The 18378-nt window shown below is 37.2% G+C and overlaps 1 protein-coding gene across 1 annotated transcript in view; it reads right to left on the minus strand.

Annotated features, from left to right (window-relative positions):
* Positions 1-2923: 2923 nt before the first annotated feature.
* The window catches only part of LOC105886436 (metal-response element-binding transcription factor 2-like), a 33123-nt gene continuing 17668 nt past the window's right edge, over positions 2924-18378 (minus strand). The window contains exons 2-3 of the mRNA XM_023509835.1: positions 3227-3425; positions 2924-3110 (exon numbers count right to left, since the gene is read on the minus strand). Coding sequence (XP_023365603.1) covers positions 3006-3110; positions 3227-3425 — 304 coding nt within the window. The 3' untranslated portion in view covers positions 2924-3005. The remainder of the gene's footprint in view (positions 3111-3226; positions 3426-18378) is intronic.

Below are 18378 nucleotides of genomic sequence, written 5' to 3' on the forward strand. Positions count from 1 at the left end.
AAAAGTTGGGAGTGCCATAATTATATTTTTTACCTGAACAAGTAAATAATTTCTTTCTTAAACGTTTTATTCTAAAAAAATAATCATTATACAAAATTTAGGATACACTAACACAACTATCCTTTCCAACATTCTTGTCTTGAATATTTCAATATACTCAAAATCACAATGCACAAACTTTTTTCATAAACCAACAATAACACAAACTTACAATTATGTGCTACAGGCCAAAAAGGCTCTTGACACATTTTATTGAACTCTACAACTAACTTATTAGATAAATGTACTATTTAAAGAAAAGAATTGAGGCTCAGATAGATAAAAGTAACTAATCCAAAGGCCCTCAGAAGTATCAAAGCTAGGATTCAATCCTCACTGTGCCAGAATCCATGTTCTCTCCACTACAATATGCTTCCTTTTATCAGTACTATGTAATATTTCTTCTATCAAAAGCATTTTTCACACAGCCAGTTTTCAAAATTATAACTTGTAATAGCTGCATAGTATTCCATCTAGTGAAAAGAACCAATTTTAATTCACTATTCCTCCATTCTTAGACATATGGGTCATCAATTTTTTTGGCTTGATTTTTGTATCTTTGCTTATTTATTTGTTTGTTTTGGTCTCTTGTCCTCTTTCCCCTTCTTTGTTTGCTTCCCGGTATGCATGGTAGGATGTGGCCTCCCATAGCTTGTGGGTTTATGGCTCCAGCTGGGCTGAGCTTGGGAATTCTCCGTGCAAATCTGCCATTCTCAGGAAAGGGAATGACAGTCCCAGCCCAGGGTAAGTGCTTGACCTAACTCCCACAAATTTAAATAACAAGGTAGACTAGGGAAGGGGAAGAGAGTTCCTCAGAAAATTGGGTACTGATCAAACAAACAGTATGTATTCACCTCAGGAAACAATCCTGAGGAAGACGGGTCTTGCTCTGTCTCCCCAGCTAGAATGTACTGGCATCATCATGGCTCACAGCAACCTCCAATTCCTGGGTCCAAGTTGTACTCTTGCCTCAGCCTACCAAGTAGCTGGGACTAGAGGCACACGCCACCATACCTGGCTAATTTTTCTGTTTTCTATTTTTTCTTTTTCTTTTTGGTAGAGATGGGGTCTCAAACTCTTGGCCTCAAGCAATTCTCCCACCTTGGCCTCCCTAAGTGCTAGGATTATATGCTTAAGCCACTGTGCCCAAACGAATTAATGAATAACAAATTACCTGTAAAATTCAAGTACATCTTTCTTACCATCAAGTTTATAAGAACCTTGCTACTTAGCTTAGTGGCCTTTTATCGTCTCCCTTATTCAAAATCCAACTGACTAGAAAATCTTGGTCATATTATATTAGAAATATCAATTTTTGTGTAATTGTTAAAATAAATCTCAGCAAACATTTCTCATTAGGTTTTTAATTTTAAATTATCTTATGAATAAAATGCTAGAAATGGGTTTGTTGGACAGATTAAACAATATGAACATTTTAATATATTTCATGCAAGTGCTAAAGTAATAACTAAAATAGAAATTTACATTGCCACCAGCAATGCAGCAGTGTATTATTTCACAGAAACAAAAATAGCATTAGGTGTTAAAATTTAAAACCCTTTTAAATTGATGAATAGTCTTAACATGATATACAGGGTGGACATGCAATTGTACATAAACTTTATGTCCACTCTATATAAATCTCTCTCTTTATATTTTCTAAGTCACACTTTTCTCATTGACCTCTCAACATCAGATTCAAAACATAATTTCAATCCTTTAAACTGATTAAGTCCCAGAAATTATTTCCCTAGAAAAACATTTTATTCTGAATAAAAGTCCTTTATCAGATAAAAAAAAAAGGAAAAACATTTTATTGGAGTTCCCTACTTAAACCCTGAGTACTAACTATATAGATTGTAATTACAACATTCTAATTTCTTTACCAAAACTTTCTTTGTTCTTTGAGAAATATTAGAAGTAAAATCAAGAAATAGAAAATAGTAGTAACCTAGTACAAAGTTGCACTGGGGATTCAAATATAAAACTCAATCACTTAAATACTTGAGAAATATGTCTACCTTTCAAGAGAAAATTTATATCTCTTTTCTATAAGAGGAGACATAAAACACAAGTCTTAGCACAGGCTTATTAACCCAGCAAAAGGAAAATCAAAAGTAAGTCTTTAATAAGCAGCTCAAATACGCAGATTTTTATATTCATATTTTTATAAATGAAGCACTTTGTATGAAAGAAATACATGGGAAAACACCTATATCTAACAGATTGAAAAGACATAACAGCATTTACAGTTTGTAATAATGAAAATCATCAAAATCATCACCAGAAATATATCTATAACCAACCAAGGAACACATGTATTTTTACTTCTACCCAATCAATATAACCTCATTTTCGCATCTAAGCATAAAAACCATAATTAAATGACAATTTAAGTATTTTTATAGATGAATAATTATATTACTCTAAAACAGTTCAGTACAATTCTAATTTCCCAATCATCTGGCAAATAGTATGTTTTAAATACATATTTGCTTTCTACGTTGTTTTGGACAAATATAGGCTAGTAACAGTTAAAACTGAATCCCAAATGGCTACTCACTGTGGCTAAAAATTTTTTTCAAAGTTCTTAGAAGGGTCCTAACAATAATTTATAGGTCTGAGTCAGTGATGTATCGTATCTGTCCTTCTGTCTACCTCTACTCTAAGAGTATCCTTGATGTTCTTATGATCTATAATACAGATTATAGCTCCTTAAAGACCATGTTGATTTTTTTTTTTTTTTTTAACCAGGATAGGGTAAGGTTATGCTGCCTAAGGTGATCTTAAATTCCTGCCTTCTAGTGATCCTACCACCTCAGTCTCCCTAGTCACTGGGATTACAAGTGTGAGCCACAACACCTGGCTAATGCTGATGTTTACAACCTCTCCTTGAAACTAATACTCAGTAGACAACACCAGAATGTGACAAGTTGAAGAAAATTAAATTTCTGTATAAATCATGTTCAAGAGAAATAGTAGCACCTGCCTGTTTGAATGTCCTTCCAGAGAACCCAGGATTTAGAACTGTCTTCAAATATGATGAAGCAGCTCTGTTTCAATATGTTTATCTGCAATACAGAGAAATACTTAACAGTGATCTTTTAAAATTAAAAACATAAGGTTAAATTTAAGGTTATTAAAACTTTACTGAAGAAAACAGCAAAAGATACATTAGGTAACTTACCTTTTTGATAGTTCCAAGATAAAACAAGCCATCTGACCATCTAGCTAGGACATCCTGACCCTCTTCAAATTTACATGCTGGCTTTTTGGCTTTTTGTCCATCCTGTAAAGACAGCTTGGTCAAGGATGTAGGGGTCTTTTGGTTTCGACGTAAAGGAGACCGCTTGTGGACCAGTGAATTACCTGCTCCTGTAGAGTCTCTGTTTAGGGAAAAAAAAAAAAAAAAGACCACGTATAAACCTTATTTGCAGAATTTACTTTACCAATGAGATATTTCATATGTTAGTCAAAAAATTTCATTTGTTACAAACCTTAAATTGAAGGAAAATACAAAAATTACTTCAAATCACACATACTTTCCAAACAAAGATTAAATGCTCACTCACTGCCTAATCCAAGTGATGCCAAATTTCAGCAAACACTCTAAGACAGTGGTTCTCAACCTTCCTAATGCCACAATGTATTTCCATTGTTACAAAAGGGTCACAACCCACAGGCTTAGAACCACTGCTCTAAGATAACATATTCAGGACAGTTGTCATCAAAATAACAGCTTTAAGCTGAGATAGGCCATGGTCATAAGCAAAGAATGCCTTAAATCTCATCAGTAGGTTTAGATAAAGAAAATAAATGAATTAAATTTTAATCCCTTAATTATGCCACATGCAGTTAAGACACACCAACCAGTGACTCTGGGAGTAATTTGGCATATTTACGCTCATTGGAAGGACAGTTACGACCCTCTCCCTACAGGGTATCATTACTGAATTGAGTTATTTTTATTGTTGGGATTGCATTATAGTCAATCAAGTATGCAAACTGGGAATTAAAAAAAATTGAGAACTGATTTCATGAAATCAAACTCAAGTGAGAAGTGTTATTATGATGGATGAATAAACTGTGGCATATATATACCACGGAATACTATTCAGCTATTAAAAAAAATAGAGACTTTACGTCTTCTGTATTAACCAGCATGGAGTTGAAACACATTCTTCTTAGTAAAGTATCACAAGAATGGAAAACCAAGTATCCAATGTACTAATACTAATAAGCCAGTAGACAAACTAATACACCTCCACACAAGAAAAAAACTCAATTCAAGTAGGGGGAGTGGGAAGGACGGACAGGGATTGATGTGCTCTCACTTAATGGGCACAATGTAAGAGTGTATATGGCACACCTCATAGGTGCGGGACACAACTACAACAGGAACCTTACCTAACAAATGTTAACATGGTAACCTAATTGTACCCCCATATTAATCTGAAAATTTAAAAAGTGTATTATGAGAGCATTTATTTTTCTAAAGAAAAATGCCAACATCATATACAACAAAAATACATTTTAATTTATATATTAGTCGCTCCATAAATAGCACAGCATACCAGCAAATCAACTGTTTGGTTTCACTTTTTTAATCACTAATTGAACATACAATGACATGTAAAACTAGATAGACAATAATTCTAAAATAGCATCTAAAAAGTTTAGTAAACATAAAGTTTAAAAAAAAGGTTAAAAGTTTCATTACCTAAGAATTAGGAAAGCCTAATTTGAATACCTAAAAATACAGCTGGGAAATTCTACAGATTGAAGAAAATTAAATTTCGGTATAAATCATGCTCAAGAGAAATAGTAGCACCTGCCTGTTTGAATGTCCTTCCAGAGAACCCAGGATTTATGGGTGAAGACATTCCACTAAGTGAAATAAGCCAGACAAAAGGACAACTCCTGTGTAATTCCACTTACTGAGTACCTAGAGCAGTCAAAGTCATAGAGAAAAGGTAGAATGGTGGTGGACAAAGGCTAGGAGGAAGGAGGAGTCAGGAGTTTAATGACTAACAGGGCAGCACCTGTGGCTCAAAGGAGTAGGGCGCTAGCCCCATGTACCGGAGTTGGCAGGTTCAAGCCCAGCCCCGGCCAAAAATAAATAAATAAATAAATAAATAAATAAATAAAGTTTCAGTTGAAAAAAATTTCTTTTAAAGCCATCCAAAGAAATAACCAATATCCAATAAATTTGGTAGCTTCCCAAATTTGCTAAAAATCATTAATCTACACACTCAAGAACCTTAACAAACTCCAAGTAGTTTAGATACAAAGAGACCTAGCCACATCATAGCAAAAATGCTTGAAAGACAAAGAGAAAATCTTGAAAGCACCAAGAGAAATAGGACTCAAAATGTACAAAGAAACCCCAGTAAGATTAACAGTTAACTTCTGAAACAATGAAGGATAGAAAGCAATTCAAAGTGCTGAAAGGGGAGAAACAAAACTGTTCACCTGTCAACCAAGAATCTTACTTACATCCAGCAAAATAGTCTCAAAAATAAAGGTGAAGTCTGCGTACAATGACTCACTCCTGTAGTCTTAGCTCTCCAGAGAGAAAAGCAGGAGGATGGCTTAAGACCAGCCTGAGCAAGAACAAGACCCTGTCTTTACCAAAAACAGAAAAACAAGGCCAAGTATGGTAGCAAAGACCCGTGGTCCCAACTACTCCCAAGGTTGAGGCAGGAGGATCACATGAGCCCAGGACTATGGGGGGTAGGCAGGTGGAGGGGAACAGGGAGACAGAGTGAGACTTTGTCAAAAAAAAAAAAAGTCAATGTCTCTACTTTTGTGCTAATACTATGCTATTTTGATCACCATGGCCTTGTAGTATAGCCAAAAGTCTAGTATGGTGATACTCCCACTTTTGTTTTTATGACTAAGAATTGCCTTGGCTATACAGGGTTTATTCTGGTTCTGTACAAAACAAAGAATTGTTTTTTCCAAATCTCGAAAGTATGATGATGGTATTCGAACGGTGATTGCACTAAATCTGTAGATTGCTTTGTGTAGTATAAACATTTTCACAATGTTGATTCTTCCCAGCCACCAGCATGATTATGTGCCACAGTGAGAATGGCCCACATCACAAAGTCTCAAAGCTGCAGACATGGCACAGATGTGGAGAGAAGGGAACACTTTTACACTGCTGGTGGGACTGCAAACTAATACAACTTTTTTGGAAGGAAGTATGGAGAATCCTCAAAGAACTCAAATTAGACCTCTCATTTGATCTTGCAATCCCATTACTAGGCATCTACCCAAAAGACAAAAAAAAAATTCTTTTATCATAAGGACATTTGCACTAGACTATTTATCACAGCTCAATTTACAATCATCAAAATGTGGAAACAGCCTAAATACCCACCAACCCAGGAATAGATTAACAAGTCATGGTATACATATACCACGGAATACTATTCAGCCACTAAAAAAGATGGAGACTTTAAATCTTTCGTATTAACCCTGGATGGAGGTGGAACACATTCTTCTTAGTAAAGCATCACAAGAATGGAGAAACAATAATCCAGTATACTCTATTCTATATGAAAGCAGTAGATGAGATGATGGGGGGGGGGGCGGGTGTTAAGGGAATGAGCAAGTGAGGAAAGGGGAGCAGGGAGGGGGACCAGGGGTCACAGTGTATGGCACACCTCTTGGGGGCAGGACACCATTTAAGAGGGACTTTATCTAACAACTGCAATCAGTTAACCTAATTCTTTGTACCCTCAATGTATCTCAAAAAATAAGAAAGAAAGAAAGAATCTCTCAGAGTAACAAAAAATGAATTTGTTATTAGCCACCTTACAATCAATACTAAACAAAGTTTTCTCACGGTTGAAAGTAAACTCAGAAGGAAACTCAAATCCATATACAAACACACACACACACACACAAAAACAGTAAAAGTAATTAAGTAATTATAAAGACAATATTATGCATATGTCCTCTAGAACAAGTATATAAACAATACATTCATAATTGTGTTGTTAGACCTATACCATACAGAAATGAAATAACAGCACAAAGGAGATCAGTGACAACAAAATTGTTTTAAAGGACACAAAATGTTAACTTGAACGCATAGAAACAAAACAAAAAAAAAACCCAAAATGTAGTAAATGAGGTGAATATAAAATGAAGCCTGTCACTTAAAGAAAACACCTGCTATCCATAACCACTTTTCAAGTAAAAAGGATGTTCAAAGAAAAAGCTGCTAATCCAGCTAGCAACTCAAAACCATGCCACGAATACTTTATGTCTAAAAACTTAAACTCAAGGCCAGAATTTAATTAATTATCAATTTTTACTGATTCATCCAGAAAGTTAAGTGAAATAAAATCTGGGTGTATGTATATACACAACATATTTTAATATATATATAAACATACTTTGTGCTTTTTGTGTTCAGTACCCAACAGTGAAGCAGTTTGAAACCACTGCCTTGATTTCATGCTAAGGCACACAGTAGTTTTACCTAACATTGTTTCTGCAACATCTATCTGTACAAATGTCAACACAAAGGAAAAGGCAAAAAACACCTTATAGTATTATGAAAATAGTTTCAATCTTTTAGAACCCCTGGAAAGATCCATGAATATTTTGAGAACCACTGTTCTAAGGAATATATATTGCCATGTATTATTGCCACCGTTAGTTGTGAGGAAAAGGCACCTCTAATTAGAGGAGTTACAAAGTTTTAAAATGTGACAGGATGAGCCCTGGAAAGCAGAAACAGAAAATGGAAAATGAATCACAATGAATTCTATGAGAAGGAATGCTGGAAGCCAGGCTCACAAACTTCTTTCTCCACACAATGAAACAATTTAATGCCTTGAAATCATAGTATGAAAATGACTATTAGCAAGCACTTTTAAAAAAGTTCAGTGTTCAGGGTAGCGCCTGTAGCTCAGTTGGTAGAGCACACCAGCCACATACACCAAGGCTAATAGGTTAGAACCCGGCCTGGGCCAGCTAAAAAAATGACAACTGCAACCAAAAAATAAATAAATAAATAGCCAGGTGTCGTGGCAGGTGCTTGTAGTCCCAGCTATTTAGGAGGCTGAGGCAAGAGAATCGCTTAAGCCCAAGAGTTGGAGGTTATTACTCTACCCAGAGCAATATCAGTGTTCACTCGAGTGATTTTGCATCTTTAAGTTAAAGAAACTAACCAAAGCCCGAACAATAATTATGGGTGAGAAATGACCTCAACAGAATGCCAACAGAGGGCTAAGACCTAGAATCTTCCAATTCCACAGTGGGAAATGTGTAAAAATCAAAATTATAAACATTCTCAGATTGTTTTATGTGTTCTGCTATTGTTTTAATAAATTATCTCCCTTTATCATGATGGCAAGGTCTGTCTTATTCTCTACCGTACTATTTCCATGGCACAGCGTGTCCTTAGATATCAATTTTTTTTTTTTTTACTTTTCCATCTCCTAATGTTTCTGCCCTGCTTCTAGTATTTCTGGCGTGCTGCCTATCAATGAGACCTAACCTAATAATAGCTATCTTTGATTTCTTTTGCCCCTCCCCCTACAACCATCTCCTTTATTCCCTCTGGTTTACAGACAAACCTCTTGAGAAAAATTATTGTGCCTAAACCTACATTAAACATTCAGCATAATCACTTACTTATAAATCATTTTTTGAGCCCCTATTATGAGCCACTTATTATGTCAGGTGCTAGATATATACAGAGATTAATTTAATACCCAGAAGAATGCAATGAGATATTTTTACAGATAAGGATCTTACAGATCCCCCTGTACATGAGAAAACTGCAACTGTAAAACAGATTAAATAACATAACAAAGATTATAGAAATACAAACCAGAGCTAGCATTTGATAAATCTCTCTACTGGTACCTTCCCATTAGCATTCAACTATGCTTAAAAACTTATGAAAGGATAAGGGAGGGAGGAAACAACAAATTCTCTTAATTCTTTTGTGCTCTTTCCACCTCTTCCTATTTCTTGCCTCCCATTCACGGCTAAACCTTTGAAGAAAACTGTCTCCACTCCTACAGTCTTCCCCATTTAGTCTTCTGCCCACTGACACCTCACTCAACCCCAACCTCCAACAAAAACAGGGTCTGTCGGTCAATGCTATATGCTATATGCTCAATGCTTTGCAATAGACATGGTACACAAAAGGCAGAAAGGTTATGTGGGATTTATGTTTATATACAAATAATCTCAGGGTTTTTTTTTTAATTTTTGAGACAGACTTTCACTTTGTTGCCCTTGGTAGAATGCTATGGCATCATAGCTTCAGCAATCTCAGACTCTTAGGCTCTCTCTTGCCTCAGCCTCCCATGTAGCTGCGACTACAGACGACCACAACGCCTGGCTATTTTTAGAGATGGGCTCTTGCTCTTGCTCAGGTTGATCTCAAACCCATGGGCTAACGCAATCCACCCACCTCAGTCTCCCACAGTGCTAGGATTACAGGCATGAGCCGCCATGCCCAACCTAATAATCTTAGTTTTGCTCTAAGTAAACAGACTATCATTCACATTTAAGCCAACTACACACCAACCTTTTACCTAAAGATGATAATATAAATCATACATAAAACTAACATTAATAAACAAATCATCTGTAAAACCACTATCTTCTTTTAAAATGTCTCTGCCCAAAGAAATTTTACAGAAAGCATAGCAAGAGGCCAAGCATGATGGCTCATGCCTGTGGCCCGAAGTGCGAGACCAGCCTGAACAACAAAGCAAGATCCATCTCTACAAAAAAAAAAAAAAAATTAGAAAAATCAGCTAGTGTGGTGTATGCCCATAGTCTCAGCTACTTGGGAGGCTGAGGTAGGAGGATCACTTGAGTCTTGAGAATTCGAAGTTGCAGTGAGCTATGATCACATCACTGCACGCTAGCCTGAGCAACAAAATAAGATCCTATCTCCAAAAAAAGGGGAGGTGGAGGGACAGCAAGGAAGGAAAAATGATCCATAATACCACAACTCAAACATAACTAGAACATCTTTGTACACTGTCGCTCCGTACGATTCGCCCCACCACATAATTTTCTCATTATTGTCACTGATTACCTCCCTCTTTTCTAGAATGTGACTTTTATTAGAAGCCAAATTAACTTTTCTAATTTTACAATTTATTAATATTTCCTTTCTGATTATAAGGTAAACATGCTGATGATAAAATAATACAGAAACATAGTCAAAATTGAAAATTCCTTGTGCTACCTCCAACAGAAAAAAACTATTCATCTGATTTTTCTTTTGCCCCCAAAATATATATACATTTTAAGAAAGGAAAAACCTTTTTTTTTTTTTTTGAGCCAGAGCCTCAAGCTGTCACCCTGGGTAGAGTGCTGCGACATCACAGCTCACAGCAATCTCCAACTCCCAGGCTCAAGCGATTCTCCTGCCTCCACCTCCCAAGTAGCTCCACCTCCCACAACGCCCGGCTATTTTTTGGTTGCAGCCTTCATTGTTGTTTGGCTGGCCTAGGCTGGATTCAAACCCGCCAGCTCAGGTGTATGTGGCTGGCTCCTTAGCTACTTGAGCCATAGGCGCTGACCAGGAAAAACCTTTATTAAAGTTGTAATGCTCAAGATAACATTTGTATCTTTTATGCTGTATCTGGTATCTCTTATAATAACAGACAAACATTATCTTGAGTATTACAATATTAACACAGTTTTTTTTTCTTTTTTAAAATGTGTATATACTTTAATACCCTCTGTATATATTACATATAGATATAATTCATATAAACGTTTTCAATACAATGTGCCATGCTATATATACTGTTCTGCAACTATTCTCACATAAAAATATATCTTGGACAATTTAATTTCCATCCAGTAAGTATAAAATAAAAGCATAAGACTATCTTTTCATCAGCTGCTACTTTCCAACTGTTACCCAACCGAGGAAAACATGTTTCCAATGTTTGACTATCATAAGCAATAGATTCCCAACTACCATATAAAATAAAATCATAAAGGTAATGACTATAATCAGACTGTGTATATTTTTCTCCTTGTAATAGAAAATTACAAATATATACAAAAGTAGATAAAACATGTACAATGAACTATCAAGAACTTAACCACCCAGTTTTAATTATCATCTCATGGCCAATATTGTTTCATTTATACTTCCATTTCCCCTCATTCTCATATTTTCAATTTTCAGTATCATAGATATCATCAAATTATTTTCCCAAAAGGTACTTATTAACAGTTACTAATACTACCAGAGTAGTACTTGATTCCCCCCACACCTTTACCAATAGGGAATGTTATCATTCTTTTGCTATTTGATGACAGCACACACACACTCCATTTCCATCTGTATTTCTATTATTATTAAAACAACATTTTTTTCATAGCTGCTTCATTAACAATTTGTATGACTTCTAGAAATTAAAGTGGATGTTATTTGCCCACTTTTTAAATAAAATGCTCATCTGTTACATAATAAAATTTTTAAGAACATCTTATATAGGAGGGTGGACCAAGATGGCAGACCAAAAGGCTTGTTCAACTGAGATTCCTAGAACAGGCTTCCTCAAACTACGGCCCGTGGGCCACATGCAGCCTGCCTAGGATATTTATCAGGCCTGCTGGGTGTTTTTGCCATCGCTGCCTGTCATCCTGCTTAGCAGCCGTCCCGGGGCCCACAGTCTGTCTCTCCAACAGTCTGAGGGACAGTGAACTGGCCCCCTGTTTAAAAAGTTTGCGTACCCCTGTCCTAGAGCATCTGGTAAAAAAAGAGAACCCAGCAATACCTAGCACAGAGACCTTACCCAGCGTCATACCTCAGTGAGCAAAGGGAGATGGTAGTGAGCTAATAGCTATGATCCAGAGTGGTGGAAATCTGATAAATTAGGCAAATGATTGTGACCAGCTGGGATTGGCTGCCTCCCACAGAAAGTCCAGGATGGGATAAAGTCTTTCTGGAGTTTTCAGTTAGGGGAAGCTGCATATTAAGTGGAAAGCCTAGAAGAGTGGACAGACTCAAACAGTATACAGCAATCAGATTTGAATGCTGGTTGGAGTAGATCTGCCATAGGTTTGGTGGCTGGTGAGGCACTCCTTTCAGATGGATACTGAACCCCAAGTCATCTCAACTCAAACAGAGCCTCTCCAAGACACATTGTAATGAACCTGTCCAAAATCAAAGATAAAAGACAAATTCTTCAAGCAGCCAGTAGTAAGCACCAACGGACCTATAGAGGCAGAGCCATTAGGATGACAACAGACTTTTCAACTTAAACCTTCCAAGCTAGAAGAGCATAGTCATTCACCTTCAACATTCTTAAAACAATTTTCAACCCAAAATTCTGTATCCTGCTAAACTAACCTTCAAAATTGATGGAGAAATCAAATCTTTTGCAGATATACAAGCACTGAGGATATTTGTCACAACAAGATCAGCTCTACAGGAAATTGTTAAATTCCTCAAAAATAACAACAATGCAGACATAAGTTACCAAAACCAGTGGGATATAGCAAAAGCAGTCTTAAAGGGGAAACTTATCACATTAGATGCCTACATTCTAAACAAGAAAGAGAACACATCAACAAACTCATGAATCGTCTTATGGAATTAGAAAAAGAAGAACAATCTAATCCCAAACCCAGCATAAGAAAAGAAATAACCAAAATTAAATCAGAGATTAAGGAAATTGAAAACAAAAGTATTCAGAAAATTAACAAAACAAAAAGTTAGCTTTTTGAAAAAAATAAATAAAATCGATCAATCTTTCATCAGATTAACTAGAAACAGAAAAGTAAAATCTCTAATAACCTCAATCAGAAACAATAAAAGGGAAATAATAACAGATGCCACAGAGATATAAGAGATCATCTCGGAGTATTACAAAAAACTCTATGCCCAGAAATTTGACAATGTGGAGGAAATCGATCAATACCTGGAATCACACCCTCTCCCTAGACTTAATCAAGAAGAAACAGATCTCTTGAACAGACCAATTTCAAGAACTGAGATCAAAGAAACAATAAAAAAAAAAAAAAAAACTCCTAACAGGGCAGCACCTATAGCTCAGTGAGTAGGGTGCCGGCCCCATATACCAAGGGTGGCAGGTTCCAACCCGGCCCCAGCCAAAGTGCAACAACAACAACAACAACAAAAGTAGCCAGGCATTGTCAGGGGGCCTGCAGTCCCAGCTACTCAGGAGGCTAAAGCAAGAGAATTGCCTAAATGCAAGAGCTAGATGTTGCTGTGAGCTGTGACACCACAGCACTCTACCGAGGGCAACAAAGTGATACTCTGTCTCAAAACAAAAAAACACAAAAAAACTCCCAACAAAAAAACCAATGGTCCAGATGGCTTCACACCAGAATTCTATCAAATCTTCAAAGAACAGCATATACAGAAACTGTAGAAATTATTCCAAAAAATTGAGAAGAAATCTTCCCCAACATGTTCTACAAAGCAAACATCACCCTGATACCAAAATCAGGAAAAGACTCAACTAAAAAGGAGAACTTCAGACCAATTTCACTAATGAATACAGATGCAAAAATTCTCAATAAAATCCCAGCCAACAGATTACAGCTACACATTTTTAAAAAATCATTCACCATGATCAGGTTCATCCCAGGGATGCAAGGCTAATTTAACATATGAAGTCCATAAACATAATTCACCATATTAACAGAAGCAAAAACAAAGATTATATGATCATCTAAACAGATGCAGAAAAAACATTCAATAAAATCAGCATCCTTTTCTTCTAATTAGAATACCGAAGAATATAGGCATAGTTGGCACATTTCTTAATTTGATCGAAGCCATCTATGACAAACCCACATTCTTCCTAGTAAAGCATCACAAGAATGGAGAAGCAAGAATCCAGTGTATTCTATTCTAATATAAAGGCAGTAGATGAGCTGATACAAGGGGGTTGGGGGGCAAGTGAGTAGAGGGGAACAGGGAAGAGGATGGGGGGTGACGGCATATGGCACACCTCTTGTCTTCAGGGCAGGACATAATTATAAGAGGGACTTTATCTAACAAACACAATCAGTGCAACCTAATGCTTTGTACCCTCAATGAATCCCAAACAATAATAACCAAAAAAAAAAAGAGTATCTTCTATAAGTAGTAACCCTTGCAAATACTTTTCTCAGTTCACACACTGTAAAATGACATGACAAACAGACTTTGTGACTAGAAATCAGTACTCTTTTTTGGTGCTCAGTTGACCAGGTTCAGTAGCTACAAAGCTGTATTCCTCGTCTCCCCTCATTTTAGATTCAGGCTGTCTCCATTTAAGAATCTAAGGGCTGAGGGAAGGGGGGTATAAGGAGTTATTGTTTAATTGATGGAGTGTTTCAATTTCAGAAAATCAACGAGTTATGGAGATGGTAAATAAGACAGACAAAGTCCCCTACCCTAAGGACCCAACATTCTGTTAGGAAAAAAATAAACCTTCCTTCCTTAAGGCTTGTTCCCTATTCAAGTCCACTCATCAAGTTCAGGTTAGATGTGCTCTTAGTATGCTATAGTTCTTCCTTCATCGCCCTTCTCACACTATGCTCAACTGGCTTTCTTAACTTTTTTTTTTTTTTAAGAGACAGAGTCTCACTTGTTGTGCTCAGTAGAGTGCCCTGGCACCATAGGTCTTGCTCAGACTGGTCTCAAATTCCTGAGCTCAAGCCATCTGCCCACCTCTGCCCTTCGGAGTGCTAGGATTACCAGCATGAGCCACCGCTACCTGCCTGCCCACTCAACTTTTCTTTATCCACTCCCCAATCCTTAAATAGTGTGTACTCAGAGAGGAGAAAAAATCATTCCATGTTTTTTACCATGAGTTCCCCAGTACCTAGCACAGTGCCCAGAAAATAACAGGAATACAATAAGCAATCAGTAAATCACCAGCAGTAACTGGTAATTTAATTAAAGGCAATTTCTAAGAGCAAGTGCCACTACCCAACAGAGGACTCACCTCCCCAGAAGGAACTTTCATCCCTCTACTGTGCTGCTGAGATTTTCCCTCCTCTTCTCTGGTAACCCCAATCAGCCTTGACAGATCCACCACAACCATGTCTCCAGTAGCCCTGCCACTACTCTTCAGCCCATGAAGCACCACTTGGCAGCTAAGGGAGAAAAGGAAGGAAAACCAAGTCCCACTTCACAGTGTATCTCCCATTGGAGCACCCTCCTCCCCAGCTTACCAATCCACAAAGCTAAATGATCTTACAGTAACAGGGTGGGGTGGGGGAACAGCACCACTAAGAAAAGTGAAGAAAATAACCTATTCTTCTTTATTCTAAGAGCCCAAGAGTCACAGGTCTCATCTCTTAAGGAACACAAAGCTGCCATCTTTACTGTCCTCCTTCCCACAATTTCTTCCCTTCCCTGGGAAAAGTAGCAAATATTTAAGTTAATCACATGTGAAGGATATAATGTAACTAAACAAAAGTACTAATTTTGGTAGACACTTTCACACAGGTATGGTCAAATTCATGAGGCTAAGCAGGGCCAAAGTAAAGCCCAGGTGGACAAAGTAAGGCCCAGGTGCAATGGAAGCAGTAGGCGATCTACTTAAGCTATGGTGAATTGTTTCATCTCGAGACATATATAGTAAAATGAAGCCTGAGACTGGCTGCCTCCTTTCTGCTTGAGGATTACTTGCAAGCAAAACTTTAAAGCAGTGGTTCTCAACCTTCCTAAAGCCATGGCCCTTTAATACAGTTTCTGTGGGTTGTAACCCACAGCTTGAGAACTGCTGCTTTAAAGAGAACCAAGGTTGAACATAGGGGACAGAAAAGGCATAAAGCAAGCTACTTTAAGGGTGGTTCTAACTCTATATACACATAGGGGTGGGGGTTTTCTAAATAACATAGTACAAAAAAAATTTTAATGAAAAGCAAACGTTCTTCATTCCATCCCTTCTCATATCCCAGTCCCACTCTCACAGGTGGGTCCTTTTTTTTTTTTTTAAACTTTCAGCTATTTCTTCTGGGAGGTACCTCCGTATTTCCAAATAATGTTTTAAATTGATCAACTTCAGATTTGACTTCTTACCAAAGAAGCTGGTTAACTCACATCTTACACTAACTTTCACTTCCTACTTCTCATTCTCTATAAATATTGGACTATTTTCATTAAACCAGTAAATTTTACTTACTGTAAAATGTGTAAATATTAGTAACTGCAAAGATAAGCAGTATATCCCTAGTAAATATCCTTTCTTCTTCACTTTTAATTTTTCCCATAATTGCTTAATATATCCCTTTATTGTCTCCTGCTTCAAACTGTCAAAGATCATTTCAAACTTTTCTTTTTCCCACAGATAACTCTTCTTTCTAGAGCTCTCTATATTCCTGCACCAATCCCAAATGATTGACCCTAAGGTCTTGTCCTTACCATCTTGGAAGTTCCCCTTATCATTGTTTTCTAAATCATATATACTTTTGCTAGGGCAGGGGCTTACGGTAAACAGATGTATACATGTCAATTTTCTGTATCTAAAAATATCTCAATCCTACCCTCACAACTAACAGTTTCCTATGTATAGAATTTAATGTTGAAAACCATTTTACCTGAAAAATTGATGATATTCCACTACTATACTCAGCAATGGTGATAAAAAATCTGATGCCTCTCTGATTTTCACTCCTTTATAGTTTGCCATTTTCTCCCACTCACAAAGTGTTTAGGATCTTCCTTTATCCTTGATATCTTAAAATTTCATAAAGTTGTATCTAAGCATAAAGTCTTTCAACTATACTGTCGGGTGGTGCCTGTGGCTCAAAAGGGTAGGGCCCATATGCCAGAGGTGGCGGGTTCAAACACAGCCCTGGCCAGAAACTGCAAAAAAAAAAAAAAAAAAAAACCTATACTGTCTCATACTTCAAAAAACCCTTTCCATTATCTATTTCTTTATGGTTTATCTATCTTAGGCTCTCCTTTCATGCAGCAGACTTTCCTCAACTACTTAACATTCCGTATTCCACTGACATTTAAGATTGAGGTTGTATAAATCTGCATGGGATCTCTTTCTATGTGATACAGGACGTACGTCACGGAAAGCTATGTGTTAGGGAGATCATGTGGGGAGGTAACACTCAGAGGCTGAAAAAACCTGAGGACAGGCACAGTGGCTCACACCTGTAATACTAGCACTCTTTGAGGCCAAGGTAAGTGGACTGCTTGAGCTCAAGTTTGAGACCAGCCTGAGCAAGAGTGAGACCCCATCTCTAGTAAACATAGAAAAACTAGCCAGATATTGTGGCCTGCACCTGTAGTCCCAGCTACTGAGGAGGCTGAGGCAAGATGAGCTCTTGAGCCCAAGAGTCTGAAGGTGCTGTGAGCTATGATGCCACAGTACTTTACCCAAGGTGACTGAATGACATTCCATCTCAAAAAAAAAAACAAAAACAAAAACAAAAACAACCTCTGAATGCCAAAATAGTTAACTTTTTTTTTTTTTTGAGACCAAGTCTCAAGCTGTCACCCTCGGTAGAGTGCCATAGCATCACAGCTCACAGCAACCTCAAACTCTTGGGCTCAAGTGATTCTCCTGCCTCAGCCTCCCAAGTAGCTTGGACCACAGATGCCCGCCACAACACCCAGCCATTTTTTCCTTGTTGCTGTTGTCATTTTTGTTTTAGCTCACCCAAGTCGGGTTTAAACCCGCCAGCTTCGGTACATGTGGCTGGTGCCCTACCCACTGAGCTATGGGCATCACCCAAGTTAAGTCTTTCTTCAGGAATTAATCAATGTAAAAAGCTCTTCCATATTCTTTACCTGATGGTCTACCTGTATATAGGTAGGTTGTGTCTATCTGTTTAAGACAGAGACAAATATCTCTATCTTACCATCAGTAGATGTTATCCTAGCATCCCACATCAGTGCAGAAACACTGCAAATAAACTATATTACAATTTATATGTAAACTGACTTGGGATCTCAATTCCCATTTATAATGATTTATATGCAAAAATGCCATCTTATTATCAACAACCAATGTATTTTGTTTCCCAACCTATTAACAGCTTATATTTGAAAACTGGTAACTCAGAATATACTTTTTAATTAATCAGAACATTTTAAGCAAAACAGTCCATTTTTCACACTATTTTATAGTAAGAGTCCAATGGAAGTTCAGGAAAACATGATAATTCTATGTAACTCTATGGCTGTGGTTCTCCAACAATATAGTAGAATACCTATATATCAGCTACCATGCCAGATGCTAAGAAAAATCACCATGGAAAAATATAGTACAGGCTCGGCACCTGTGGCTCAAGTGGCTAAGGCGCCAGCCACATACACCCAAGGTGGCGGGTTCGAATCCAGCCCGGGCC

The sequence above is a fragment of the Otolemur garnettii genome, unplaced genomic scaffold (assembly GCF_000181295.1).
Source record: "Otolemur garnettii isolate 467f Iridium unplaced genomic scaffold, OtoGar3 scaffold00010, whole genome shotgun sequence".
Classification (NCBI taxonomy): domain Eukaryota; kingdom Metazoa; phylum Chordata; class Mammalia; order Primates; family Galagidae; genus Otolemur; species Otolemur garnettii.